Here is a 27769-nt window from a genome sequence, read left to right as displayed (position 1 = left end):
GGCAAGGTTTTTTGCAGCAAATGCAGCTGCGACGGCTGCTGCGGTCTGTTTTTCAATTGGGGGCACACACACGGAAACACTGGCCGTTCCCCGGTGCGTGTGGCGGACCCGGGTCCGGGTCACGAATTTGAAGACGTCTGCAGTTCTTCGCCGCCGACGCGGTGGCAAAAAATCTATTTGGACGACCAACCGGCGGCAGTCGGCAGTCAGTCGGCCAATGAGCTCCGGCGAACACAGATCGATCTTCAGCGATTTTTCCGAGTTTTGCCCAAACACAGGATGAGATTGTATAGCCTTCTGCCGCTCCTGGCGCTCCTTGTCGTCCAGGCTGCCGGACAAAGTCAAGTAACCTCTGATGATCCTGCAACGGATGCTGGATCAACGACCAACTCCACCGCGGACACCAAACCAAGGGTTCCAAGTCAGGATGAGGTGGGTGCGACTAAAGATTAATCATTGACTTTGTTTAATGCAACGTTCTCTATTATATTTTTTAGATACTTGGCCAGATGCCGCCCATTAACCCCATCCGCACTGGCAATCCCCAGATGGACGCATTTTACATGATGTTCCCGGCGTTGGGCAGCCTGCTACGCTGGGGTAGCCTTTTCCCGGCCTACTCGATCCTGGGCGCTATTCCCGACAATCTACAGCCTACAGCGGCAGCCTCGAAGGTGGTCCTCGTCCTGGCCGATGATGCGACGGCCAAGACCCGAGTTGCCCGTCAGAATCCGCCACCAAATCCACTTGGTCAGCTAATGAATTGGCCCGCTCTGCCGCAGGACTTCCAACTGCCTTCCATGGATCTGGGACCGCAAGTGGGCTCGTTTTTGACCCAGCTGCCTGCTATGCCTTCCATGCCTGGTCTTCTGGGTGCCGCTGCTCCAGTTCCCGCTCCAGCTCCTGCTCCTGCTGCTGCTCCTCCGGCGCCAGCTCCAGCTGTGGATCCTCCGGCAGCACCAGCTCCAGATGCAGCCCAACCAGCCATACTGGGACAAGCCGCTCTGCAGAACGCTTTCACATTCCTCAACCCGTCTAATTTCGATGCCTCCAGTCTTCTGGGCCAGAGTGTACCCACATTTGCTCCTCCCAATCTTGATTTCGTTGCCCAAATGCAAAGGCAATTCTTCCCGGGAATGACACCGGCACAACCTGCTCCCGCTGGCACGGATGCCCAGGCCTCCGACATTTCCGAGGTGAGGGTACGTCCTGAGGACCCGTATTCGCAAGAGGCCCAGATGAAGATCAAATCAGCACTTCAAATGGAGCAGGAGAGGCAACAACAGGTTCAGGTCAAGGATCAGGAGCAAGTGCCTCTCCTCTGGTTCCGGATGCCCACTACTCAGAATCTGGATACGACTGAAGAAAAGACTCTGGAGGATCTGCGGGTGGAGGCCAAATTGAGGGCCTTCGAGCGCCAGGTGATAGCCGAATTGAAAATGCTGCAGAAGATCGAACTTATGGCTAAGCAGATGAGGTCCAGCGCCGCCGCGCAAAACGGAGATACACCCTACAGAATTAGTTATCCACTGAGTCGGACACCCATTCACAAGATCACCCGTGCTGATATTGAGCAAGCCCTTCGAGATGATTATGTCCGCCGATTGGTCAACAAGGAGGCGCAACGAAAGGCCAGAAATTCTGGCAATAACACCCAGAAGGCAAATGCTTTGAAGCGACAGGCCAAATCCCAGGATCAGACTCTGTCCAAGGAGGATATCGTCCAGATTATGGCGTATGCCTATCGCATGGCCAACGAACAAATGGAGAGTGAGAAGGGCAAGCAGGACAAGGTTTACGCCGCCTACAGGTCTGAACAGAATCCAATGATGATGGAGCAAAGACAATGGTCGGAGGAGCAGGCCAAGATTCAACAGAATCAACAGCAGATCCAGCAAAATCCAATGATGATGCAGCAAAGACAATGGTCGGAGGAGCAGGCCAAGATCCAACAGAATCCACAGCAGATCCAGCAAAATCCAATGATGATGCAGCAAAGGCAATGGACAGAGGATCAGGCCAAGATCCAGCAAAATCAGCAGCAGATCCAGCAAAACCCAATGATGATGCAGCAAAGGCAATGGGCGGAAGATCAGGCCAAGGTTCAGCATGATCAACAGATGGCACAACAGATGGCACAACAAGGTCTCATGATGACGGAGCAGAGGCAAAGGCAGTGGTCAGAAGACCAAGCCAAAATTCAGCAGGCTCAACAGATGGCCCAACAGACACCCATGATGATGCCACAGATGCAACAAAGGCAGTGGACAGAGGATCCCCAAATGGTTCAGCAGATGCAACAGAGACAGTGGGCAGAAGATCAGGCCAGGATGCAAATGGCCCAACAGAATCCAATGATGCAACAGCAACGACAGATGGCAGAGAATCCGCAAATGATGCAGCAAAGGCAATGGTCCGAGGAGCAGACCAAAATCGAACAGGCTCAGCAGATGGCACAACAGAATCAAATGATGATGCAGCAGATGCAGCATAGACAATGGACCGAGGATCAGGCCCAGATTCAACAGCAGCAGAGACAGATGATGCAGCAGACCCCCATGATGATGAAGGAGCGCCAGTGGGCCCAGGAGAACCCCCAGTCTGTCCAGCAGCAAGGGCCCATGATGATGCAGCAGCAGACTCCATCGGTGATGCAGCGTGAAGTAGAGGACCAAGATAATGAGGCTGAGGATATCCTAGTTGGCGAGGCGGGCCCCCAAATGCCGGAGAACGAAGGCACCGCCAGGCACAAAGGTAATCTCTTCGGAGTCTTTCGCAATCCTGACTCAGTGCCATCTGTCTCCCCCACAGTTGATACCCTGGGACTTGGCGGCAACAAGCGCAAGAAGTCCAAGTCGGCGCCGCCAGCGGTGATTAACTATTACTATGCGGCACCCCAGCGTCCGGTGGTTCAGAGTTACGGAACAAGCTACGGCGGAGGTGGCTACGGATCGAATGCCTATGGTGTTCCTCGTCCAGTCAATTCCTATCAAAGTCAAGGCTACAGGGCTGCCGTGGGTAACGATGAGGTAGATGATATGCTGCGCCAGCACCAGACAATGGCCAGGGTAAGTTGAGATTAGTGTTAAACCACTCGATATACCAGACACCACTACAACCACACCACATTGAGCACCACAACCACACACACAGACACAGCCATACACTGGAACATGTAGACAGTTGCCTTCATTTGATCCATTTCATACGATTCATTCGCCTTTTTCTCATGGCATTAAACAGGCGACGCATTTCAGACAATAAACCCGATGCAACCAGGCGAAGTCGGTGGATCGGAGAGCCAGAAGAACAGCTCTAATCCTCCAACGACGTTGACACCAGATCCACAAGAGCAACCGCAAGAACATCGAGTCCACAAAAGGTTAGCACTTTTCCACAGGTTTGGGCGAGGGACAGGGGTAAATGCTACCACATCCAAGGGTTGCGGATGCGGCAGTTTGGATTGTCTGTGCGGCAGGAGTTGTCGATGCGGGAGAACAGGCTTGGAATCTAGAGTGGTTTCCAGTAGAAATTCGGGAACTTGCCAGTGCAAAGCCAGTCGCCGGAACAGGCGTAGCGTTGAATATGGAACCTTGGAGACCATCGATGAGGGTTCTCTCCACGAACTGAGAAGAGAATATAAGCTGGGACTAAAGGAGATCACGCTGAGTCCAGATGAAGATCCCGCCGAGGCCCTGATGCGCTACAATGCGGCCTCCATTCGCGAAGCTTTGGAACGAGCCAGTATGGAACCGCTGGAGATTGGTGGGGATCAGTATGAAGAGGACGCGCAACAGGAGCCCGTGGAGGAGGAGCAACTGCAGCATGATTCCAACACAGAGCCCCAGTACAATCATAAGGACTTTGTGCGGCTAACCACTTCCACAGCGTCTCCAATCACAATTACCACAGAAGCTGCCACTCCCAGAGGCAATGACTCTACTTCAGAAGCACCTGTCACACCTGAAGTCACTACCACTAGTACATCCACAACTACAACAACCGAAAGCACCAAAGATGAGGGACTGGACATGCAGCAAGACTCACAGGCCGAGGCTGAGAGTTCTCATGTCACCAAGTCGATATCCAAGCAGGAGGCTGAGATCCATCAGCTGCACAGTATTGTGGAGGAGCTTAAGAATGAGATCCTTAAGCTGAATCTGCGTTGCAGCACGATAATATCAAACAATGTGGCCAAAGAACCCGTCACAGAGAAGGACCCACCCGTGGTGGAGGAACCATCAAAGCAGGAGGAGAAGCCAAAGGTGGAGGAGAAAGTGATTGCCGAAGAGCAAGCCCCAGTGGAGCAGGAGGAAGAGCTGGAAGAAGACGAGGATAGTACCTCTACTAGTACGACCACAGAGACTCCTTCACCAAGTGGTAGTTACTCACCAAAACCTGGACTTAAGCCAGTTCTTTCCATTGCGTTGCCTAGAGTAGATGAACAAAGTGGCTCGTCCAATAAACTGGACTACGATGACGATAACAATTGGCAACGCATTCTGGCCAATCGTGGCTATGACACGGACTACCTAACCAAATCCCATGAGCGTCAGTTTTCCCAGGGACAAAACCTCGAGCTGCCCAACTACGATGGCAATGGCAGCCAGGAGTATGGCCCCTATCCGGAGTTCCAAGCAGATGAACCCAGCACGGATACGGAGGGCAAGGCTAAAAGGGCTTTAAGTGTGAAACAACAGGCGCAGCTGCTCAATGCGGCCCTAAATGATAGTGGGAGCAATTCTAGCGATGCCACCACCACCACACCTTCTCCATACGCGATGAGGGGAAAGTTTGTGAGGCGGAGGAGCACGGCAAGAAGGGTTCCCATTCCAAAGATTAGGAAGGGAAGCGACGAGGTCTGGGTACGATCTCCTCGTCAAGCGAAAATGCCCCAACGACCCAAGAAGTCCATGTCCACGCCGAAAAAGGACAGCTCGCAGGTGACTACGCAGGCCACCGTGAGTAGCACTAAGCTGGACAGTTTGGTAGATGTGCTCAAGGATCTGTTGCGCCTGCAAATTCAAAAGGAGAAAGAATCCAGCCTGTTGAGAGCCCAGAGCAATAACCTTTCGAAAACCAAACCCAAATCCATTAAGCCCATCAAAGTCATCAAGCGAAAAAGGTTGCGCAGAAGGCAACACAAGTCTATTGCCACAACCATCAGGAGCCCCATTCAATCAAAAACATAAGATTTCAACCCATTTAACTAATTCACAGATCCCAACTAATCCTATACATAATTTAGATATAGTATAAGCATGTTCACTATTCGTTCGCAAACCATTCATATCCATCCATCTTTCATTTGCATATCCCTCGTCCATATCGCCAGTCCATCATCAGCACCATCCGAAACCGAAATCGAAAACGCACCATCATCTGACCCCCAAGTGGGTTCCATTTTCACCTTCGACGAGGGATTGCTGCATCCGTTCATGGGTCTGCTGCCGGTGGAGAGGCCCGATGATCCCTGGAACCAGAAGCCATACGATCCTCACCATCCTCTCTACACGGGCGGTGGGAGCTACGATGCCTATCTGAGGGACGGTCGCTATCGAAGGGACACGCACATCATGGGTCAAGGTTCTCAGCATGGCATCCTGACACCCGGTATGTTGGAGAGACTTCTTCGGATCAAGATGGATTTCCAGCGTAGATTTCCCCATTTGTACAAGGGTATGCTGAATCACCATACGAATCTTACCCGTGTGGAGGTACAGCCTCCGGTTCTGGGCAAGATTTCTAGGCCGAAAACTAAGACCAAGCCCCAGGATGAGGATGAACCCGTCTACGAATTGGGAGCCGCAGAGCGCAGCCTGTTCGAGGACGAGTCCAACGATTCTCTAGAGAAAGATCCCGAACCAGAACCGGATGAGGAGGATGACCGGGATGTGGAGGAGCCAAGCGAGAGCAGTGAACCTAGGGGATTCAGCAGCAGAAAAATGAGCAGTCGGGATGAGAACGACATCGATTACTTCAATTTCGATGACGATGATGTTGATGATTGACTTTTAATATAATTGCGAATAAAAATTAATATTATAAATGTAGAAACAAGAACATTTTCCTAAAAAGTAAGGGCATTATTTCAAAAAGCTATCAACTGTTTTTAGCCAGCCTATAAATCTGTATCGTTAACAGTAATAGAAGTTAGTTTCCCAAGGGAATCGTCTTTAATGTGATATGATTAACGCGATTGGTCAGGGCCATTACCGAAATTTCCCCGGGGATCTGAAAACTTTAGTACTGCAAAGTGGCCACATTAACACATTCCTTTGGCAACTCTTTAGCCATGAAGTACTGGTTATATATACTTTCTTGCTGCTCCTTGGTGGTCAGTACAATGGAATCCAGATCGGACTTGGCGGAAGCTTTGGCTCAAGTGGTGGCCAACTCGGAGATGGGTCGCTTCAAGACCTTGTACATATACACCCACTCTAGTTCCCAATCAACTGGTGCCCATTTGGAGGAGCTGCTTGACCAGGTGCTAATGATTCTGCCTAACAATTTGCAGGCACGTAGGCTCTTGCTCCAGCAGTCCATGGAGTATAAGCCGTATGTCCATGCTGTCTTGGCTCTGGTCGATGGTATTCCGTCTCTTTCGGCGATCTACGCTCGGATTCGAGCCACCCAGGATTTATCGCACACACTGGTATACATGTCCATGCCCACGGATGCATATGGTGAGGAGATACAGGCGACCCTTCGACTTATGTGGCGTTTAAGTGTACTAAACGTGGGTGTAGTGCTGCGTCCACCTGGCGATCATATTCTTATGGTCAGTTACTTTCCATTCAGTGCGTTACACGGCTGCCAAGTGATCTCGGCCAATGTAGTAAATCGCTACCAAGTGGGCACAAAACGTTGGGTTAGCCCAGATTACTTTCCCAGCAAGTTGGGGAATTTCTATGGCTGTCTTTTGACCTGCGCCACTTGGGAGGATATGCCCTATTTGGTTTGGCGTCGCGATGGCAGTGGCAGCTTTGTGGGCATCGAGGGTGCCCTGCTTCAGTTCATGGCTGAAAATCTTAATTTTAGTGTGGGTCTCTATTGGATGAACAAGGAGGAGGTGCTGGCCACTTTCGATGAGTCGGGCAGAATTTTCGACGAGGTGAGTCCTGGATCTAAATCTAGATATGTAATACAATTTGTGTAATTTTCAGCTCTTTGGCCATCACGCCGACTTCTCCCTGGGTGGATTTCACTTCAAGCCCAGCGCTGGGAGTGAGATTCCCTACTCCCAGTCCACCTACTACTTCATGAGCCACATCATGCTGGTGACAAATCTGCAGAGTGCCTACTCCGCCTACGAGAAGCTGTCCTTTCCCTTTAGTCCGCTTTTGTGGAGAGCCATTGGCTTGGTCCTGATCCTGGCCTGCCTGCTCCTCATGCTGGTGGTGCGCTGGTGTCATCACCAGGAATTGCCAAGGAATCCTTACTATGAGCTGTTGGTCCTGACCATGGGTGGAAATCTGGAGGACCGATGGGTGCCACAAAGGTTTCCCAGTAGATTGATCCTGCTTACTTGGCTGTTTGCCACCTTGGTTCTTAGGAGTGGCTACCAGTCGGGAATGTATCAGCTGTTAAGGCAGGATACCCAAAGGAACCCACCACAAACTATTTCAGAGGTGCTGGCCCAGCATTTCACCATTCAGTTGGCTGAGGTCAACGAGGCAAGAATCTTGGCCAGTTTGCCGGAATTGAGTCCCGAGCAATTGGTTTATCTGGAGGGCAGTGAGTTGCAATCCTTTCCGGATCTGGCCATGCAAAGTGGCTCATCTGCCCGGGTGGCCATTCTTACGCCGTACGAGTACTTCGGTTACTTCAGGAAAGTGCATCCGATGAGCAGGAGATTGCACTTGGTGCGAGAACGCATCTACACCCAGCAGTTGGCCTTTTATATGAGGCGTCACTCGCATTTGGTTGGTGTGCTGAATAAGCAGATCCAACATGCCCATGCTCATGGATTTTTGGAGCACTGGACGCGGCAGTATGTCAGTGCCGTGGATGAGAAAGACAAGAGTGTGGCCAGGATAGCCTCCACATCTTATAGCACCCTGGATGGCATCGATGGCGACCCGAGTCTATCGGAGTCGGAGGACCAGCAGGTGGCTCCCGTTCGCCAAAATGTACTCTCAATGCGGGAACTAGCTGCTCTCTTTTGGCTCATTCTCTGGGCGAATCTTGGAGCGGCGGTTGTCTTCGTTCTGGAGTTGCTGTTACCCAGAATAAAACTTAGGAAAATATCAATGAAAATGAAAAGTCACATAAAAAAGCGATTATCTAATTTGGTTAGGGAATAGAGAGACACATAAACACATCGTTAATATCCAAAGAAAATATTCAAAACTTAAACAAACGACCAAAAAAATAGTGTTACAATTAAAATTAACGTAACGTATCGTTTTAACGAGAATAATACTGATTTCCCTGTTTGGAAATGTCACGTTCTTTCTGCTAGAAGGCATAAATAATGCAAGATTTATTTGCGGGCCAGGCGTTTTAATTAAATTACTTCATAATCCGCAGAGTCGACGAGAACCAGTGCCACTCCCACTTCCACTCTGTCCGCCCCTTCCACAACAAAGGACATCCCCTTCAGCTGCGAGGATGGCTTCCAGGATAGTTGGCCAAAGTGTTCGCTGCTCGTATCGTAAAAACGCAAAACGTTTTATCTAAAAGCGATAAATTTTGAAAACCAAAACTTGCGCTGGCGAATCAACCCCCACCGATCTGAACACCCCCCACCCCCTCCTCCCCTTTCACCGAATAGTTGTCCTTCAGCCGCCCAGCAGAACCCACCAAACCGAACTCCGAAACCCCAATCCACCCGCCGCACACATAGACATCAATTTTGTGTGTGCTTCTTGCCGGCAATCCTTGCAACATTTGCGGCTGCCGTTGTCGCCATCGACTGGTTGGTTACATGTAAGTGCTGCCATTGCCCCCTGAACCACCCACCCGACCCCGCCACTCGGCCCCCATCCTTGGCAATCTCTTGCTGCTTTGCTTATCGCCTCGCACATTTGAGCTTTTTGAAATTTCTCGCCACAAAAACTGTCTGTAATGGGCACAACGTTGCCCGGCTTCGGTTTTATGCACTCGCAAAAAAAACTTCATTTTCAATAAAGGTAAATATTTACGAAACTATTGTGAACTTCATGTGTATTTGTAAAAACTCGGACTAAGTTAACTAAAAGCGCAGTTTGATAAATTCACATAAAATATTCTTATCACAAAGTATAGTTTTGCGTGTTGTTGCCCAACTTCCTTGCCTTCCCTGTGCCCCCAAAGTTTCCGACTCATCCTTGGGAGCCAACTAGTCAACGACAACGTCGTCTTCGTCCTTGTCGTTCGCTGGAAAATTCAAGTAAATGTATTGAACTTAAGCTCATTGCCTGCGATGTCGTTTTCGAAGCAGTCGCAGTCAGCGTCTGAAGCGATACATCCCATCCAGCAACCGGCGTCCACCACCCCCATCTACATTTACCATTTCGCAACCGCTTTTCCACCCCCTCCCCTCCCCCCAAACCTCTTTAATACGCTGCGCTGTTTAGGGAAAAATCAAGCAAAAAGGAGCCAAACTTTATGCAATTCCTTTTATAAAATGTTTCCTATTTTTGGTTTTTATGCATCATTCACAGGAGGCTCTTTCGTTAAGAGCTTGAAAGAGAGTTTCATGATGAAATTTAAAAGGTTATGTGGTTCGAAATATAGAATATTAATATAATTGCTATTATAGATAGAAATATGAGTTATACACAAAATTGATTTTTCCAAATTAAAATTCTAATGAAATGTTTTTGTCATAAGCTAACATCACCCATGTAAGCCCAAATAAATGATTTTACCATGGGTGCTCTGTCCAATGCCGCCACTTCAGCTCAACTTGCAGATCCGTTACCCAGTTTTTTTTTGCAGCTCAGTCTGAACTACTCTCGGCGATTGCCACTGCCACATCCACTGCCACTGCCACCACCACTGCCACATCCTCGTCCTCATCTCCATCCATTGCCGCAATACTTTGGCTCGTTTGGCAATGAATTTTTATGGCGCGACTTTTACGTCAGCATCATCCCGGGCACAGGGGCGTGGCTTCAGGGAGGGGCAGCAAAATGTTGAAACCTAGACCAAAAGTCTGAGTCTGATGGAGCGGAACCCTTCAAGGCGAGACATGGATGCTCGCTAAACAAACATATTCATGACGAGATTATGCTCGCCCATCCAAACCGCTGTTGCACTTAAAAATTTGCATTGGCCAAAGGGGCAACCAAGGGGTTGCGTACTAAAAAAGGAAGCGGGATGGCAGATCTGGTCTAGAAATAGTCCTCCTAATGGCTGCCCGACTGCAGCAACTGCCAATTTCCGGCCGCGAAATTACATCTAATTAGCTAATCAACACAATTATGGTGCAACCTGCGGCCTCGCCCCCACACACACACACTCACACACAGTTACACGCCAGCGGACAGGATAAAGGGACAACTGCACACATATATACTCGCAGGAAAAAGGGACTCCCGCGGACTCACACACACACTTTGGCATGGTTGCTGCAACGGAAGTTGGCCAGACACAGCAGCAACATCGACATCACCATCATCGCAATCGACATTCGACATCGGCAACATTCGATGAAGAGGCGGCTTAGGACCAAGTTCGCTGCACAGCCGCCACATCCGGCCACGCCACGTCCTGCCCACCTAAACGCAACGCCCACTGGCAGCGGGAACAACCGCCGCACAATGTGGCAAATGTTGGCCACTCATTACGGATTGCCGAGGTGCCAACTGGAATCCCCCTGGCCGAGTCTCAAATACACCAGGTTCGGAGCACTTGATACAATTAAGTTTAAAGAAGGTATACTTATTATATATCCAACTAGGACTTTAAAATATGAATAGCTCCATTACCAAACCCACTTTCAGTTCCAATCTAGGACCGCAATTTGTAGGTATTATTCCTGGCCCTGCCGTACATTTAATTGATAATCCCCACGGAGAACTCCAGCTGCGATCCGCGTGTGAGTTCATTGATCCCGACCTTGTCGCCCGGCCAGCTGCACACATGTGGTCTCCACTCAATTATCCAGCGTACATTCGTTAGCTCATTACGGCTCCTTGCGCGACAGGAGCGCGGCGCGTCCTTTGCCGGATCCTGCTCCGTCTCCTGTTGCTGGTCATCGTCCATGGTTAATATCCTGTGTCAACTGTTGTCCATTCAATTTGCATTTTTGCAATTATTTCAATTAAATTGACAAAAGAAAAGCGTCTGCTTTCCGCAAGGCAAGGCGAGTCCGCCAAATGAGTCGATGATTGCGGAGCTGGATGGTGGGGCGGCTGGAATGGGATCGGTTGCCCGGTGAGGAATATAATTTCCTTGCGCCGGATGTGACAATGAATACGCATTAATAAGTGCATATAAACGGGCACACACACTCTTATTACAAAGCAACAGAGACCGCAGCATTTATGAATTAAAAAGTAAATAATATTTATTACTTACATTCAAATTATTCCTTAAAAAGTTTGAAATTTCAGTCTATTATAATTATGTGTGCATATAGTTGTATATTTCGTAGATGGGTTTCATCTATAATTTATTCATTGGATTTTCTAGTGCTTCACGCCCACGGTGGGATATGTTTACGATTTTTGAACTCCCGCCGAGACGGAGCGAATCAAATCGAATCGGGTCGCATTCTTTTGTTGCCACTGATGTTGCTGCTGCGTGCCTTCCGGTGGATAAATTGATATGGCCCCAGTCGCCAACCTTCACCCACGTAACTGCCCAACCAACCAACCACCCAACCACAGACGCTGCCCATTCACACACAAGATGGCATGAACGGAATGCGGCATGAATGCCGGGCTAATTTTGTGGAGCGCAACGGGCGGCGCGCTTTTAACAATATTAATATGCAAAATAAAATAAATGCCGGCAAATGAAGGATAAGCCGGAGACAAAGCGCCGACAAGAAATGGCATAATAAAGGAATGAAGCTGGCAATTTTCATTCGCGCAGCGGGAAATTGGATTTGGTCCAGTCCGCCGGCACTCGAGAAATGAAATATAGTTTCATACATACATACATATATATACGCGCAGTCCTGTTGTCGTATACGTAATATGATTATTACATGCTGCCAGGGTTGCCAACGCCACCGCAGTTGGTGCGTGTCATAAAGATGAAATTATATGATTTGAATAATAATTGAATTAGAAAATCACAGAGACGCATTTGGTACATGCCTGGCATTTTTCGACCCACTTTATGCCGCCATATACAAACATACATAGTAGGTGTTAATATATATGCACATTATTTCTTCGGCATATATGTAGAAACTAGCTTGTTACGCAATCGATTAGCTGTGACATATCGTCATAGATTCGTGCAATTAAATGCCATCAATTTGTGAAAACTAGAATCTCCCAGGCCTGGGCGCGTTACCCTTGGCCATTTGTTTGGCTCAAGTGGAGGCAGGCAGATCCCAGCTTCCAGATCCTGGCAAGTGGCGAGTGAAGTTGAGGACTAGCCGCACGGTGGGCACACTCAGCCATTTACTGTTTCTTAAAAGTTTGCAAATGGCTTAAACCAAAATGGGTAAGGATTTATGTATGTATGGGTTAGGTAAAAGTAGTTCTACACGAAATGTTTTAGTGAGTATGTCTAGTGTATAGTGATCCTCTACCACTGTAGCTTGCCAACTATGTCTAATGCTCTCGACATTTGTCGCCTTCAACTGGTTAACAAGTTTCTGCAAACATCGACAGACATCATTACTTACCACCACCCTCTCTGCCTTTCTCCGTTCTCCGCTCTCAGCTTTCTCCGCTCTACTTTCTCCTCTCGCCACTCGGCTGTAATCATGTGAATCCGCTTAAGCTGTCGAAGTGTATTGTGCGTCATTATTCTCTCTCGTGCCATTAGACTTGAATAGTTTTTCCATACTAAGAAGTTAAAAGGAGCGCATAAGAAAAAAAACACAAGAACGGCTAAGAAAGCGACGAACGCAAATCGCATCGTCGACTTTGCTGCTCATCATTGTTTGCTGCACTTCTGCAAATATCTAAAAGTACACTGTGAAAAACTCACACCTAGAAGTACGCTTGTAAATTGCATCTGCTTAAGAAAAAGCGTGTGTGTTCAAAATAAATACTATAAATGGCTTTTTTTAATTTGTAAATATTTCCTAAGGAACTTTAACAATAAACTTTACAGGGTATCGAAATTTTTTCAGCCTGTAGCAGTGTCACTGTTCTCTGCACTTGTGTGGGAGTTTGCTGCGATGCCCCCTTGATGATGATGACGACACTCGACTGCATTTCCACTTAAGTGTTCGCCTTTTTTTTTCGCACCATCAGACACTTTTCCGCTCGCACCACTCATTTTCCGCCATCTTGATCAGCTTGTGTCCGTTCTTTTTCCCCGGATTCAACTGTTTTCCGTTTCAATTTATTTGGGTTTTTATTTCATTTTTGCCTACAATTGTGGCCAATTTGGCTTAATTGTTTTTATTAAGAGTTCGCCACGCCAGCACAGCACACCTCTCCGCACACCCTTCATTCCACAAAATTTTCCGTCGCCCAACAATGCGTATAAATAAATCACTTGAATTTTATTGAGCCTCGCCTCTCGTTTTGCCGTGGAAAATTGCATTTTAAATGCATACAGAAATTGAAAATTGCCATAATGCAATATGCACATGTGTGTGTGTGAGTGTGTCGCTGTGTGTGAATGGGCGAACTTTTGCTTTGGTAAAACGTGCCTCATTATAAAGATCAATGACATGTCCCGAACAGATATTAAACGCCATTTGAATGTAAATTGTTGCTCTTTTCATTTTCATATGCGTAGGCAAATGGTTCAAAATTTAGCATTTAAATGTAGTTAAAGTAAAGACCTGCTACAGTGCGACCCAATTTGGTTATTTACTTAACATTAATAGTAGTGGATAGTGTAGCTTCTAACAATTATTAATGTGTACGAAAAAGGTGCGATTGTATAAATCGATATATTCAATATGCTGATGCTTTACAAAATCGGAATGGAATCGCCCAGCTCCATGTAAGCTGCACGGTAGGGAAACTTGAGGTTAATCCCTTACAGGTTCCATAATCGTAGATACCAACCTTCTAGCAGCTTTGAATGAGTGTGTGTTTGCTAAAGTAAATAGGAATATTAAATACATTCTATTGTAATTAATATATATTACCATGACGAAGTCGTCATGGTCCCAAATCACGACGACATTCTGTCCTTTTGATTCCTTGAAAGCAATCAAATGGATGGCAGCTGGCGAACTTCCATTCGTCGATTTTGTAATGCTATGAAATGTGTTAGAATAACTGCAAGTTGAGGCAATTTGAGGTTAATCCATCGCAGGTTCTTTAATAGCAGATACCAACCTTGTATTAGCTTAGATCGGATTGCAGAAGAATGAGATTGGCAGATGTGTGATTGTAAGTTTGTCGAAATAAGCCTGAAGGTTCCATAATCGTAGATACCAACCTTGTAGCAGCTTTGAATGAGTGTGTGTTTGCTAAAGTAAATAGGAATATTAAATACATTCTATTATAATTAATGTATATTACCGTTTTGTCGTGTAACGAAGTCGTCATGGTCCCAAATCACGACGACATTCTGTCCTTTTGATTCCTTGAAAGCAATAAAATATATGGCAGCTGGTCATCGCCCACTCACCTGTTTTGCAATGTGTTTTGTATGAAACGTGTAAACCTCTTATAAGAAGTAGCTACAGCATTCCTAAGTTAGAATAGAAAAAACAAAAATTGTTTCAGTTTTTACTTACCCCTAACTAGTGTAAAAGTGTGTAAACATTTTTACTGCACAAAAATTGAAAATTTTTATTCGATATTATTAAGGAGATGTGGCTCCGTTAAGACCAAAACGAGAACTGAACATTTATGATGACTGGGCATCCAAATCGGAGCTGACATTGAAGTTAAAATCATGGCCAACATGTTCGAATTTCATGGCTCACTAGAACTCAAATTTTTGAAATTATTAAAATTATCTGTAATATTTTCATATATGTACAGGAGTAACACGGGAATAGGTTAGAGTTTGTACTGTGGGAATTCTTTCTTCGAAATTTTTGCATATCAAACTATTTAATTGACGATTTAAATAAATACATGTACATGAAGTTCGAAGACGATTTGGAAGGATCATCGGCTCTTGTGCCCAGGCTCTTTGTTCTGGCATTGGAATTGCGAGGATTCCGATGGTGATGGCGGGAATGAATGGGACGCGTCGGTCTTGACCAACAGCTCCATCCGCTCCAGTTCCTGGTCGATTCGCTCCTTGGCCCGAAAAACTTTGGACTGAATGTAGAAGGTACCGCCGGTGCCTTTGTCGTTCACACGAAACAAGTGCTCGTAGTGCGTATCTATCGCCTGGCGGTCAGTGAGGTCACTCACATTGAGAATCTGCTGGGCCTCCGCCAGGGTCATTCCCGTGGCCACCGCACTCCTGCCGCTGCTGGGATCGTTGGCCTTCAGCGATTCCTGGAGGCGCGCCGCATCCTCGAAGGCCTGCAGCTCCTGGCGCATCGTTTTTACCAGCGCCCGGCCAACCAGCTGGGCACCCAAAATGATGATCTGTGCCAGGTATCGTGCCATTTTCTGCTTGTCTATAGGGAATTTTGCTCGCGATTGTTTAGAGATCTCCGAAATATTAACCTGAACATAATATAGTTATAAAGTGAAAATCACTCGATTGCTTGGTGAAAACATCAAAATAAGAGAAAATCATTTTATAAATTACCATTGTGCCTTTTTCTTTTTGCAAATTATATTTTACTTTAACATTTTGTGAAAACAACAACTTATAGATTTTAAGCCAATTTTGTTTGTCTTGCCGCATTTCACAGAAAATTGATTCACTTTATGCAAACAATACGGCGTCTGGAAACTCTTGAATTCCATTTAGCAAAATATTCGAATAAGTTTGTACTTACTTTTATTAAAGGATTTCAGTTTTGACTGCATTTGGTTTGATTTAAATGTTTAAGTTGATGTTTTCATTTTTAATACACTTTGCCACATAGCATCACACCCGTTGAACTCCTGACGCACTCAAGTGTCTAAAAATTCCAAAGAACGAGTGTGTCATAAGCTCACAGTTGCACAGCTGAGGTCAAAATGGTAGCAATTGTTTGCAATTATTTGAAAACAATATCAGAATATAGTAAATTGCATCAGAGATGGAAAATGTATTTCAACGATGAGAATATTGTATTGCTGAATAATGTTTATATAAATTATATGTTAGCGCAAAGTACTAATATTAAAATATATTATTATTTTCACCACCTCTGTTTCTTAAGATTCAAAGAGACCGAGATAGCTGAATGAAATCAAAACGTTTCCTTGCTCTGATTTCCAGCTTCCGTATCCGTTTTGCAGGCGTTTTTGTAGCTGTGTGCGTGTGTGCTTGTGTGTGTGTGAAGCTCGTAAACAAATTATACGCAAATTTACAGACTTCCGGCCTTATGACCAGGCGGACATCAAGTAGTTTAGTCTCTAGTCTGCTGGATGCCACAGTCTCTCATTTACCCGGGGCAAAATCTCTCCCCGGAATGTCCTGTGTGCGGTGGCTGGGGGATTGGGTGAATATTAACATAATTACAATAATGACTTGTTGCCGTACCCTTTGCTACTGAGATGTCCGCAATTTCCGAATCTGACTAACATTTCCATGCAGCCGTTCGGAGCAGCATGGCCAGCTGCTGCAGAAGATGGAGTTGGTAACCCTGGCTGCTAGAGTCGCCACCACCATCCATTCCCACCGCAAATGCACAACAATGGCTTTCTGGCCATTTGCCGTTAAAATTCACAAACTGTAATTGATCACATTTGCGTTTGTCGTTTGATTTCATTGTCTTGTGCGTGAGACCAAGTCGGAGCCACCCCCACCATTTTCCCGCCCACTTTTCCAATTCGGGAGCCACAGTTGATGGTCAGCGGCTGTTGTTGCCGCTGGTTGGGGCTCATTCATTATGCAAACACCTCGACATGGCTATCTAAACGTGGCCACGTCCGATGCGCTAGGGAACACTTTAAAAAAATTATAACAAAATGGAAACGGTATTAAAAATCAAAAAACTATGTGGGAAACTATGAAAAATAGTTCAAATATGTTTGAGTGTAACGACTTAAAAATCAAATTATATTTTAATAATCTGCAATTTGATAAATGCTTGTTGTGACAATTAAAAGATCTAACAAGATATTATAAATTTAGGAAAAATGTATTTTAAATTAGCATCTTATTGATAGTTTTTTCTTTTTCTGTATAAGAGCAGCCAGCAACTGTCTTTTGCGATTAGTTGCCATTTAAACTGCTGTTACCGCCCCTGAATCCTCGTCCGATTCCCATTCCCAGTTCCATTTGATTCCGAATCGTTTGGGGTTTTTTCCGGGTGTTTAATTTTTTTTTTTCGTCGAATGGGCTTCGGTAGTGGACTCCATCCGTTCGTCAGTTGTGTCCGATGGCTGGCCGCCATAGCATTTTGATTTCCGCACTGCATCCGGCAGTTTTAATCCCCAGACGGCAGCGTTGTTGTACTCAGAACTACTCTGTACCGCCATCGCCAGCGGTACCCTTCCCAAAATGAAAAAAAGTTGAGGTATAAATGCAATAAGGAATTAAACAGAAGATGGAAGTCTATGTAGCCCTTAAATCAGGAGTATTGCTATCCTAAATTTCACTGGAATAACTTGACAATATTGTTAAGACTTAATGGTCGTGCCCACGAACCATTTATTAGCTGATATAACCCTTTCGCATAGAGAACTGTAGCTACCAATGCGAGTCAGGGAAAATGCGAACAGTTCACTATTTACCACACACGCAACGTGGGATCCTCTGCAGCGCGGTGGTGTTGGTGAGTGGGTGGAGCGGGTGGAGTGGGCGCTCTATTGGCGGTGGCCATCGGTGATGCATGGCCATGGCCATGGCGCTGAAAATTCTACTGCCTGCCGTCCAGTTGGTCCGGCCATCCAGTGTCGCATTCATTGCCATTCATTCGCTGCTGCCGTTCGTGGTTGACCCACCACCCACTCACTCATCTGCCGCCCAATGGCACCACCACCCCCTTGGGGATGATGCTTACTGTTGTTGCTTGTGGCTAACATGCAAGCTTAGGATTTGGAAAACAATTTCACTGTTAGTGGAATGTCAACGTCAGGTCTCGCTCTGCCAACGGCAAAACCCATCCCCGCCCCCTTTGGTGGTCAGAAATTTTAGGCGCGATGCGTCGCACACATCACTAATTAGTGATGTGCAATAATCGTGCCAGTGTGTGGATGTGTGTGTGGGGAGTAGGGCGATGGGTGGCTTAGTGGTGCAATGGTGCAGTGGTTCAGTGGATCAGTGGGTGTGCGGTACACAGAGAAAATATGCTACATACCTTGTGCGTTATTACATTTTAATATTAAGTGCATTAATATTAAGTGCTTGTTCTAAATTTATTTTAACACAGTCAACGAACAACTAGGGTATGTGAGATGAATTTAATTTGCATTGCATTTTTTCTCTAAGTGCATTTTAGCCGTGGGTAAGATTTCGACAACGGTTCGGTTCAAAAATTGCGACATTGTTAATCAACTGTGCGTGTCGCATAAGTTGCATTTGCTTTCGGTCGCTTGGTCGGAATGGATTGCATTCGATTGCCGCTTTGGTGGGTTAAGGCGGGGGAAAAAGGGTTAAATTGGGCACTGGGTTGTGTGATTGGTTTCCATGCTCCAGAGGCCGAACCCAACTGACTCAACAGAACCGGGCATCTAAGTGAGTGGAAATTTGCTGTGGGCCATCCGATAATCATATGCATTGGGAATTAATTATTATTCGCCGAGTTTAAGGTCGTTTTGGTGAACAATCAAATTTATTACTTTGTAATATAGGTTTTGTAAAATGTTAGCCCTTCATTATCGGAATTGCTGCTAAGCTTTTTTGAATCGAATGAGAGATGGTTTTAATTCGGCTATATTTATGACTAGCCATATATTTTCATTTCATATTTTCGTTACTGAGTTTTAAGCATTCTGTGCATTTTGTTCGAAATTGGCACTAGGTTTTAACGGCTTGCGATGAATAAAATGCAATCTGACGGGAAGTGCAAAGGGCATGGCAGCGATGAAGCTGCAGAGTGCAGGAGCAGCCAATATGGTTGCATTTAATTGACCAGAAAAACAGCAAAAGGGCTGCGGGGTCAGCCTAATTGAAATTTCATGTTGCAAAAGTAAGTGAGAGCCGTCGACACGGGAGGAAATCAATGGGGGCGAGTGTGAGCTGCCATATTCCGCGATTTGTTATCAAGTGGAGAAGAAAAGCGCAACTTGGGGTACGAATCGGGCAGATGGCATTGGAAAGATTAACCCAATGAATAAAAATGTATTTCAACGGAATTCTTTAAATAATATTAAAAAATCTAGCCAGCCTTGAATACAATGTCAAATGTCAAACTCTCTGAGGCAGAGGGTCTCCTATGAAAAATCAGTATATTCGAACTGAAACGGCATTCGGTTCGATCATTAGTTTTTCAACTAAATTCGAGTTTTTTGCTTTTGGCGAATTGAAATTGAAATATCAAGAAAACGATTTGATAATGGCCCACCGGGAGTACAATAGTCGCGACGGCCAGTCAGAGGGATTGGGGCTAGGTGGTGGCGATGCAGACAACAGTGTACGGATGCGGCGCCCCACCCCACCACCGTTAGCGGTGCAGCATGAAAGAGCTGGGACGATGGTGGTGGAGCTGGCAGTGGACACTTCCCGTTCGATGAGGCCGGCCAACCAGCAGCAGCCAGCTGATCGGGATCAGTTGGGGATCAGCCCGGAGGAAAACTGTCAGGGATCAGAGTTGGTTGTTGCATCATCACATCCATCCAATCAAATTCAAGATCATCGCAGACCAAATCAGATGGTGCGCTTTTGCCTAAGAGTGGGCTACAACACCCTGCTGTATCCGTACGAAATGGCCAAGGTTCTTATCCAACTGGGCCATGAGCCGCTCCAGGCGAAGCCCTTCTTTATGCGACTGTTTCAACGGCGGCCACGCCTCTTTTTGCCCAGTGTCCATCAGTATGTGCAGCACATTCAGAATAGAGATGGCTACACGGGAATGTATCGCGGGTTGACCGCTCGCCTGGCCGCCAGCGTAGTAGACTATTTGCTTGGCGATCTTCTACTGACTGCCTTGCACTTTGCACCCTACAAGAGAGGCCCCAAAGAGGGACTGAGCTTTAAGGAGTTCTTGTGGAATCTGACAAGGAACAGCTTGCGTCTGGCCACCGTAGTGGTTATAACACATCCCTTTTACGTGGTTATGGTGCGCCAGATAGCCCAGTTTGTGGGACGGGAACACGTCTACGAGGGACTCGTTGGCAGCCTGATGACTGTTGCGCAGCGGGAGGGATGTGCAGGACTGTTTGCGGGCATGGTGCCACGCCTTTTGGGCGAGTGGAGCGTCCTTTTCATCACGAGCGCTCTGAGTCACCTGTGCCGTCGTCTCCTGCCAATGAGCGATCTCCAGCATCAGTACAACACCGTGGTAATTCAGATGATGGCTAGCCTAGTGGCCTATCCTCTGGAGGTGACCTGCGCCTGCATGGCCGGAACCGGAGCACCACTGACCGCATGTGAGCCACCGAGCATGCCGCTATACAACCACTGGGTCGACTGCCTCGCGGATCTCTACGCTCGCGGTGGCCAAAACCGTGGTGCCTATCTCTTCTGGCGCACGGTGCCCAGGATCCAGTTGCTGCGCAACAAGGAAATTTACACTATAAGATCGACTTAGATGAATATCAGTGGAGGATGAGAGTTCAGAAGTGAGAAAGAATCAATCCAAGTCAAATCACATATGCAAGGAAAATAGAATGAGCTGTGGAGAAAACGTATTTGGAAGAAACTACCAACGAAATGAAAAAAGGCAAGAGAATATTTTATGGAGCATACATCTTGGATCGTGAAGAAAATTAGGAGTTAATTAAATTTACAAAGAAGACGCTGGAGTGAGAAGAGCATGGGTATTCAAAAGATTTTAGTGTTAAAAACATTTCTACAGAAGACTACAGAAGAGACACAGAATTGATAGTTTGCGGATATGTGGATAGCAGAACAACCAAAGGCGAGAAATAATAATGTTGATAACTTTTGAATATAGTTACTGTTAATAACATTTGAAAATAATAATAAAAACAAATAATGTTTGAAACTTAGCGTACTATTAAGGAAACATTCAACAAGGACAGCCAGCACTTACCCATCTATTTGGCCCATGAAAAGGGCTCAGATGGATGATGAGGCTGCTTGGCAAAAGAAAAGACCCCCAGTTGAGTTGTAGATTTGCACATCCTCTTGTTGTTTTCGCATTCATAAACTTGTAAAGCTACAGGGCCGCTCTTTATCTGTATCTTTTCACTGGAGCTGCTGCTGCTGCTGCTGCTGCTGCTGCTGTTTCACCAAATGTCAGCAGAGATTAAGCAACTGAAATCCGGGCAGAATGGAACTAACCAAGGCCAGGACACATGTACGACATTCTATGTACTCCTTAACCCCCGACCCATATATGCGTATGTGTGCACATACATATACGGTGCACATACAGTGAGTGTACACCCACACAATGAGGCGTAACTGGCAGATGCACGTAATGAAAATATCAAAAATCTACAACGAAATGTGCCAACAGGATTTCAGTGGCCAGTGGCGTGCGGCAAGGGGTGCGATAAGGGGGTTCATTTTGAATGCGACCCATTTGCGGGCCACACTTCGGTGGGCAGAGGGTAGCATTCGGCACTCGGATCCTTCAATAGCTCAAGTGTTAATGGAGCTGGAAGACACATTTCAAGTATATTAATATTTTTTTTATTTCAGTGGCTTAACATCTTAGTTTGGAGGCAGTAACAACAAGGGTTTTACATATCGAATGTTATATTTAAACACAGGGTATTTCTTAGTCCAATGACTAATGGCAATCGATTACCTAAATGCCAGTTATGCTCGGTTGTTGCCGTTGCAAGTTAGTCAGGTTCATTTGGGCCAGAGAAATCAAGAGTCAAAAGTTGGACCTCCTACATCTTCCATAAACGTTGCAAAATTACTAGTTATTACATGAGCGTGCCTGTGTGTGTGTGTGTGTGGTTTCTGAGTGTCCATGTGTGAGTGTGTATCTGTGTGACGATGACAGTGCAGTGGGTATAAGTCGTATCGTCTTAATAACCAAAAAATGGCATCAGCCGTCAGCCTTTGCAGGACTACAAGGACTACGTGTCCTGCAACATTCACGCATGCCTGCATAGAGGCATACATATATTTATATATATATATATACATATATTGTGTATGTATTTGGACATATGTGGATGTAGTGATTCGATATATCTATGTATGTATATATCTATTGTGTGTGTCTGGGCAACTGTTGAGCAGAACACGATTCTGTTGTTACTGTCGCCTGGCAAAATGCAATTAGACTAACGATGCAACACAATTTTGTCTTCAGCTTCATAAAGATGCGATGCTCGGGATAAAGGAGGCGGCAATATTGGGCGGCCAGTTGACATAGTCAGATGGTCAGTCGAAAATCGAGGGGTTGCCATGGACTTCCTTGTAATTCGTTCTGATATTGTCAAGGCAGGAGCATTAAATTTGTAAAAATGTAAAAGCAAATAACCAGTTGGCTACTTAAGTTTTCAATACACTTTCTTTACTGTTTGTTAATCTAATGCGAATTGGTATTTATGCCATTATATAATGCTTTCCACAACAAAATCGCAATTGTTCTCGAACCAACCTCGCACATTGAGCTGAAGTCTCATGCCAAACAATTTCATGTTTCAATTTTTGTTCATATGTGTCTATGTGCAGCGGAAATGCTGAACAAAGTCATGCATTTGCATGGATAACTTGAGGCTTTGTCTTGGCCTCAACTTGCAAAGCTGCTAGTTTCTGGGCCCAGAACTAATTGCCCTGCGTTCGGGCTTAATTAACATTAATATCGAGTCCATTATTAAGTCAATTATGAATTATTATTGGAATCAGATCAAATTAAAACCACATCTGTATCCGTTTCCAAAACGATATGAATATATACATATGTATGTATATGTGGGCTGTGCTCGAAGGGCGGGAATAGGAAAATTGGAGGGTAAATGTCATAATTAACACAAGCCACTAAATGCATGTGTGCGGTTCTCTTGGTTCAGCTTGTATTTTTTTTTTCGTTGGCTGCCAGTATAGGTAATGCATTATTATTAATACTCCGATATGTTCCACTCAATGAAATATCTTTGAAATGACAGCAATGCTATACGAATAATGTCGCATAGCAGAAAGGATATTAGTTGATGTTACATATGTATATATATATGAAATTATGTGATTTAAACGATTTCAGAGCTGGGAACACGTTCGGTTCTCATCACGATAGGAAGTGCCAGGGGGAAGTCAACGTTTCCCGGCGGTTCACAAATATATTACGCATACGCCGCATCGGCTTCCGACTTCCGACAACAACGTCGGCGGTTTCAATTTTATAACGTTAAACCAATTAACAGGTTTTACACACACAGACACACGCATTTATGAGGTGTTAATCGACGTCATTCTGATGTAAAACGCGATGAGAAGCAATATATATTTTATGGGTTGCGTAATTAACGGGCAACAACAATAACACACACACACATACACCTACACACACGCACACCATAGAGCGACAGGTTAATGAGGCTCCATTGATTATGCATATGAGTTTTGCGGGTGCGTAATGTGTGCGCTTGTGTGGGTGCGGGGGCGGTACAAGTGAGAGAAGGGGCGGGGCCGGCGAGCGGCGGCTTCCCACATCAAATTAAAATGTTACATATGCTAATGAAATCAACCAAAATTATGAGCAATTATGAATAGCTTAATGGGATTGCCGATGACTGGCATTGGTTTCGCTTGCTCGATTTTCCTTTGTTTATTCAACTCATCCTTTGAGGCGCTTTCTCCTTTGAGTTCCCCCATAAAGCGTTTTTATTTAATCAGCCCTTGCAAAGATATTTGCATAATAGCGTATTGATTTATTTTATTTGATGCTATATTTTTTTTAGGAATTAATCTCAGTTGGAGTATTTGTACAAGTATGTTTTTTCAAATCTAACATGTGGAATTATTACGTTTGTTTGTTGTACTCTCCCATTGACACACTTTCACCACTGATTTCTTCCTTAAAGCAAATTTTTGGACATGGTACTTTTTGGTCGGAGGAAACTGGAGGGGAAGATGCCAGGTGAGCAGCCAGGTGTAAATTACAAAACTTGTAAGATTTTCCCTGGCATTTCCTCTGCGGGCGGGCGGGGAGATGATGATGATGGCACTCCCGGCACGACTGTCGTCATAGCTGGCTGCCCCGGATCTCGACTCGAAGGTAATGCTAACAATTACGCAGCTGAATATTTTATGAGCCAAGCAGATTAATATGAATATTTTATTATCATTTTAGATTCCTTATTTCCCTTCTATCGCAGTCCCATTCTCAGTCCAAAAAGAGCAAGGAAGCGTGGGCCAAAACCAAAAGGAAGGACCAAGCCAAAGTCAACTTAGAAATATGCTTTGTTTGGGTTTTCTCTGTGAGGACATAGCGATCCAGATGGAGCTACTTTCATGCAGCCTGTTGCAATATGTGTATCAAATTTTTATATTCAACATACATTTACAAGGCATTCCTAAATTAATTGAACATATTTTTTTTGCAACTGCATGAATAACTGAAATTTTTATAGTTGTCTTATTTTTACCATTTTTTTTATCATAGTCCATAAAAGTGTCCCCATCAGTGCAGAGCATTTAATGCTCGACTTTTTCTTAACGGAATTTAATTTTTAGCTGCCTTGGCTGACTCTTGATGCTGCCACAGTTTTTTGCACCTTGGCAGACGAAAATGTTTGTGCCGGCCCCTTGCCAATGGCAAACAAAAAAGCGGCAAGGAAAACGAATAAATGAAAAACGCAGGACTCGCTGGGAAAGGCGGCTGGGAAAATGTGGTGAGAACGAAATTTATGACCACGAGCCTTCAAAGGGCCAAGTTGCCTAAATGTTTTTTTCTTCGCAGCGCCAGCTTCAGACAGGCAAATAAAAACAGGCCAAAACAAATTGTGGCCCAGAGAGCCGGCCTCGTCCTTCGCCCATCGCCCGCGCCCCTCGTCCCTTTTTCCCCATCCTTAATTCGCAGTCAAAACCAGAAAGCCACTTGGAAATGTGTAGGGTGCAAAAAATTAAAAAAAAAAGAAATGCTGAAAAAAGTCGAAACATTTTCTTTCATTTGTTGCGTTTTAAATTTTCATGCGCAGCGAGTGTCGGCAATTACCAAGGCCTAAACTATATATACGTATGTATATAGTTTTCGGTGGGCGAGCTGGGTGGCAGGCAAATAATAACGTCGTCATGTATAAATTGCCTGCCACGCCCACAGACGACTTGGTGGCTTTGGCGGGGGCATCTCTGATTTATGCAGCCCATAAAATTGCCTGGCGTATAAAAAGTGGAGAAAGTCGAAGCTGAAGAAGTGCAGCAGCAGGAGCAGCAGCAGCAGCGGCAGCGGCAGCCGCATCTATCGAAGGGGAAACGCGAGGGGGAACAGTGCGATGCTGGATCGCAGTCCGAATCCAAGTCTGAGATGGCTTAGCTCCGGGCTGAAAGGAGCTCAACGTGTTTTGGGTGCAGGCGGAGGATGTCTGTCAGCTGGGCAAAAGGGTTCCCCTAATCCTAGTGCCGCGTTTCCCAGCGAACTAGTTCCTCTGACTAAGCGCTAAAGTTATGGAACTCATACATAGAAAGTCTGCAATTTAATTGTGTTAAATGCTTTCATTTATTAACGCAATAACGATGACATTCCTATTCGAGAATTAGCAACCAATCAATGAAGTCAATGAGGGAAAACATCACATACTCGGACTCGGTTTTTGGAATGTCTGTGAACCGATTGCCACGCATCCTTGGCTGCAGTCCTGACCTGTTAGTCACGTAGCTTAAATGGAGTCCCAGGAGGACTCAGGGACGGGAACCGGAGGCGTTCGCTCACGTTCATGTCGGTTGGCAGGCGGCATTATAATGCATTTTCTGCTTTTTTTCCTGCTTTTTTTTTGTGCAGCCCGTCTCTCCGGCTTTGGCTGGCACTCATTATGCGTTCGTCTTGAACTCCGGACTACGGACTCGGGACTCGGGACTGACAGGTCCTGAATAGGCAACAGGCAGAAGGTCTCGTGCGATTTTTCCTTGGCCGCACATGCCTGACTGCACTTCAATCAAAATCAAATATTACACCCGGCAAAAGGGGCAGGCAGGTGCCAGCGCATACACTGTAAAAAACATACATAACAATCAGAAAATTTGGTTTTTATTTAGTTCAAAATATATAATACTTATCAAACTTTGACGGCGATTGCAAGCTAAGCTGCAGCTATCTGCCCTTGCCCCCAAAAGTATGCTATGCAAATAGTTTCGATAACGTATACGACTCGTTGACGTGCTTGGGTGATTTTCCAATGGCAATGAATGGGTTTGTTTCTCAGTGCCACATATGTGCACCGGCTTTGGCCTTTGTTGTGTGCCTCAGACATGCAGACAGATATAGCTGGCCATGGCTTGATTACGCACGTTTATTACTGGAAAAGAAGCAGGAATTGGAAACAGGATCGGAGAATAGGATTCGCAAATGGGAGTTGGGCGTGGGGCTTTGGGCTTTGCCATCAATATGCGCTGTGTGGCCTGGAAATGCACAACATGATTACTTGCAAATCACCTGAATGCGATGCGGATTATGAATGGCAATGTGCGGAGCTGTGGAGATGCAGAGCAACAAGTGCTGGAATTATTTATTTCTAATTAAAATTTGAAGCGGTCGCGCCGCTGGCTCATGAATATTAATTTCGATTTTAAGGCCGCAAACAGTGCAAACTAAACAAGAATTACAACTAAATATTTATAACTCATTTTCAGCGCGATGCGCATACACAAAGATAAATAATAGACAAAGTTAAATAAAATGCATTTGCCAGAAGTGAGCGAGTGTATGTGTGTGTGCGTGTGCGTGCCGAGCGTGAGAATACACAAAAATTAACTTGTATTTAAAATTTAATTAAAACTTTTGCTGTTATTTACATGTGCGGCCTTACTCCGCCCATCGCTTTTTGTGAAATGCTAAAACTTTCGCTGGCAGGCGTGGCACTGCGTACTGAAAATGCAGCTAAAATGTGGTCAAAATCATAATGCATTACATATGCATGGCCATCGGCATGAAAATATCGTGCACAATTTTTGGTTTATCGCATCATGAAGAAAAAATTCAAATAAAGAACATCGAGTAACAACTGCAGCGCCGGAAAAAAGTAGCGGGCGGATTTTGGCCATGGCTAACTGGTTGTTGCGGCTTTCGCGTTTAGCATAATTAGTCTTTCTGACCGCATTTCGTAAAATGCGGTTGATGGCTCAATGCCCCGTTCCCCTCTATTTGGCCCAAGGCTGCTGCATCCGCACAAACAATGCCAAAAATCGAGGGCAGTAAAAAAGCATTGCTTTCGACCGTTTAATTTAGCTATCAGGGAAATATCATACACATCGGTTAAGTGCTTTTGGCTTCTAATTCCAATTTTCCACTTAAATATAATGCGTTTATTTGTAGAAGCTATATTCCGGAATGTTAGTTACTGATCGTTAGTAGCGTTCTGCATCTTCTCTTTGCCTGGTTTAT

At 45.5% G+C, this 27769-nt stretch overlaps 4 protein-coding genes and 1 long non-coding RNA gene across 8 annotated transcripts; 3 read left to right on the top strand and 2 right to left on the bottom strand.

The window, feature by feature from the left end:
- Positions 1 to 199: 199 nt before the first annotated feature.
- LOC6620240 (defective chorion-1 protein, FC125 isoform) lies at positions 200 to 6049 on the top strand. Of its 2 annotated transcripts, XM_032725851.1 has the most exons (5): positions 200 to 432; positions 498 to 2754; positions 2812 to 3068; positions 3258 to 3382; positions 5336 to 6049. In XM_032725851.1, the coding sequence occupies exons 1-5, from the start codon at positions 280 to 282 to the stop codon at positions 6009 to 6011; spliced, it is 3468 nt and encodes a 1155-aa protein (XP_032581742.1). In that variant the 5' UTR covers positions 200 to 279; the 3' UTR covers positions 6012 to 6049. The 2 variants fall into 2 exon arrangements, with proteins under 2 accessions (XP_032581742.1, XP_032581743.1); XM_032725852.1 differs by lacking the exon at positions 5336 to 6049 and having other exon boundaries at positions 3244 to 3350.
- Positions 6050 to 6295: 246 nt separating this feature from the next.
- On the top strand, positions 6296 to 8306 carry LOC6620239. The gene is made up of 2 exons (XM_032726713.1): positions 6296 to 7114; positions 7167 to 8306. The coding sequence occupies exons 1-2, from the start codon at positions 6296 to 6298 to the stop codon at positions 8304 to 8306; spliced, it is 1959 nt and encodes a 652-aa protein (XP_032582604.1).
- A 5607-nt stretch (positions 8307 to 13913) lies between these two features.
- Positions 13914 to 14937, bottom strand: LOC116802115. Of its 3 annotated transcripts, XR_004362486.1 has the most exons (6): positions 14819 to 14937; positions 14601 to 14761; positions 14415 to 14548; positions 14222 to 14354; positions 14139 to 14169; positions 13914 to 14078 (listed from the first exon to the last, which is right to left on the bottom strand). It is a non-coding gene; the product is annotated as an uncharacterized LOC116802115 (long non-coding RNA). The 3 variants fall into 3 exon arrangements; XR_004362485.1 differs by having other exon boundaries at positions 13914 to 14169; XR_004362487.1 differs by having other exon boundaries at positions 13914 to 14169; positions 14601 to 14709.
- A 194-nt stretch (positions 14938 to 15131) lies between these two features.
- LOC116802198 (mitochondrial import inner membrane translocase subunit tim16-B) lies at positions 15132 to 15737 on the bottom strand. The gene has a single exon (XM_032725847.1). It carries the CDS (start codon positions 15648 to 15650, stop codon positions 15198 to 15200), a length of 453 nt encoding a protein of 150 aa, XP_032581738.1. The 5' UTR covers positions 15651 to 15737; the 3' UTR covers positions 15132 to 15197.
- A 3785-nt stretch (positions 15738 to 19522) lies between these two features.
- On the top strand, positions 19523 to 21193 carry LOC6620243 (mitochondrial carrier homolog 2). The gene has a single exon (XM_002044411.2). The coding sequence runs from the start codon at positions 19640 to 19642 to the stop codon at positions 20831 to 20833; it is 1194 nt and encodes a 397-aa protein (XP_002044447.1). The 5' UTR covers positions 19523 to 19639; the 3' UTR covers positions 20834 to 21193.
- Positions 21194 to 27769: the final 6576 nt, after the last annotated feature.

The sequence above is a fragment of the Drosophila sechellia genome, chromosome X, assembly GCF_004382195.2.
Source record: "Drosophila sechellia strain sech25 chromosome X, ASM438219v1, whole genome shotgun sequence".
NCBI lineage: Eukaryota > Metazoa > Arthropoda > Insecta > Diptera > Drosophilidae > Drosophila > Drosophila sechellia.
The sequence above is the reverse complement of the archived record's forward strand: the minus strand, read 5'-3'. Positions and strand labels throughout refer to the sequence as shown.

Bases quoted from the DNA above. Each gene is read 5' to 3' on its own strand.
- LOC6620240 (XM_032725851.1), top strand. From the start codon at position 280: ATGAGATTGTATAGCCTTCTGCCGCTCCTGGCGCTCCTTGTCGTCCAG. The intron at 2,755-2,811 runs GTAATCTCTTCG...TCTCCCCCACAG, and splicing joins AGGCACCGCCAGGCACAAAG to TTGATACCCTGGGACTTGGC. The intron at 3,069-3,257 runs GTAAGTTGAGAT...GACGCATTTCAG, and splicing joins AGCACCAGACAATGGCCAGG to ACAATAAACCCGATGCAACC.
- LOC6620239 (XM_032726713.1), top strand. From the start codon at position 6,296: ATGAAGTACTGGTTATATATACTTTCTTGCTGCTCCTTGGTGGTCAGT. The intron at 7,115-7,166 runs GTGAGTCCTGGA...TGTAATTTTCAG, and splicing joins CGGGCAGAATTTTCGACGAG to CTCTTTGGCCATCACGCCGA.
- LOC116802198 (XM_032725847.1), bottom strand. From the start codon at position 15,650: ATGGCACGATACCTGGCACAGATCATCATTTTGGGTGCCCAGCTGGTT.
- LOC6620243 (XM_002044411.2), top strand. From the start codon at position 19,640: ATGGCCCACCGGGAGTACAATAGTCGCGACGGCCAGTCAGAGGGATTG.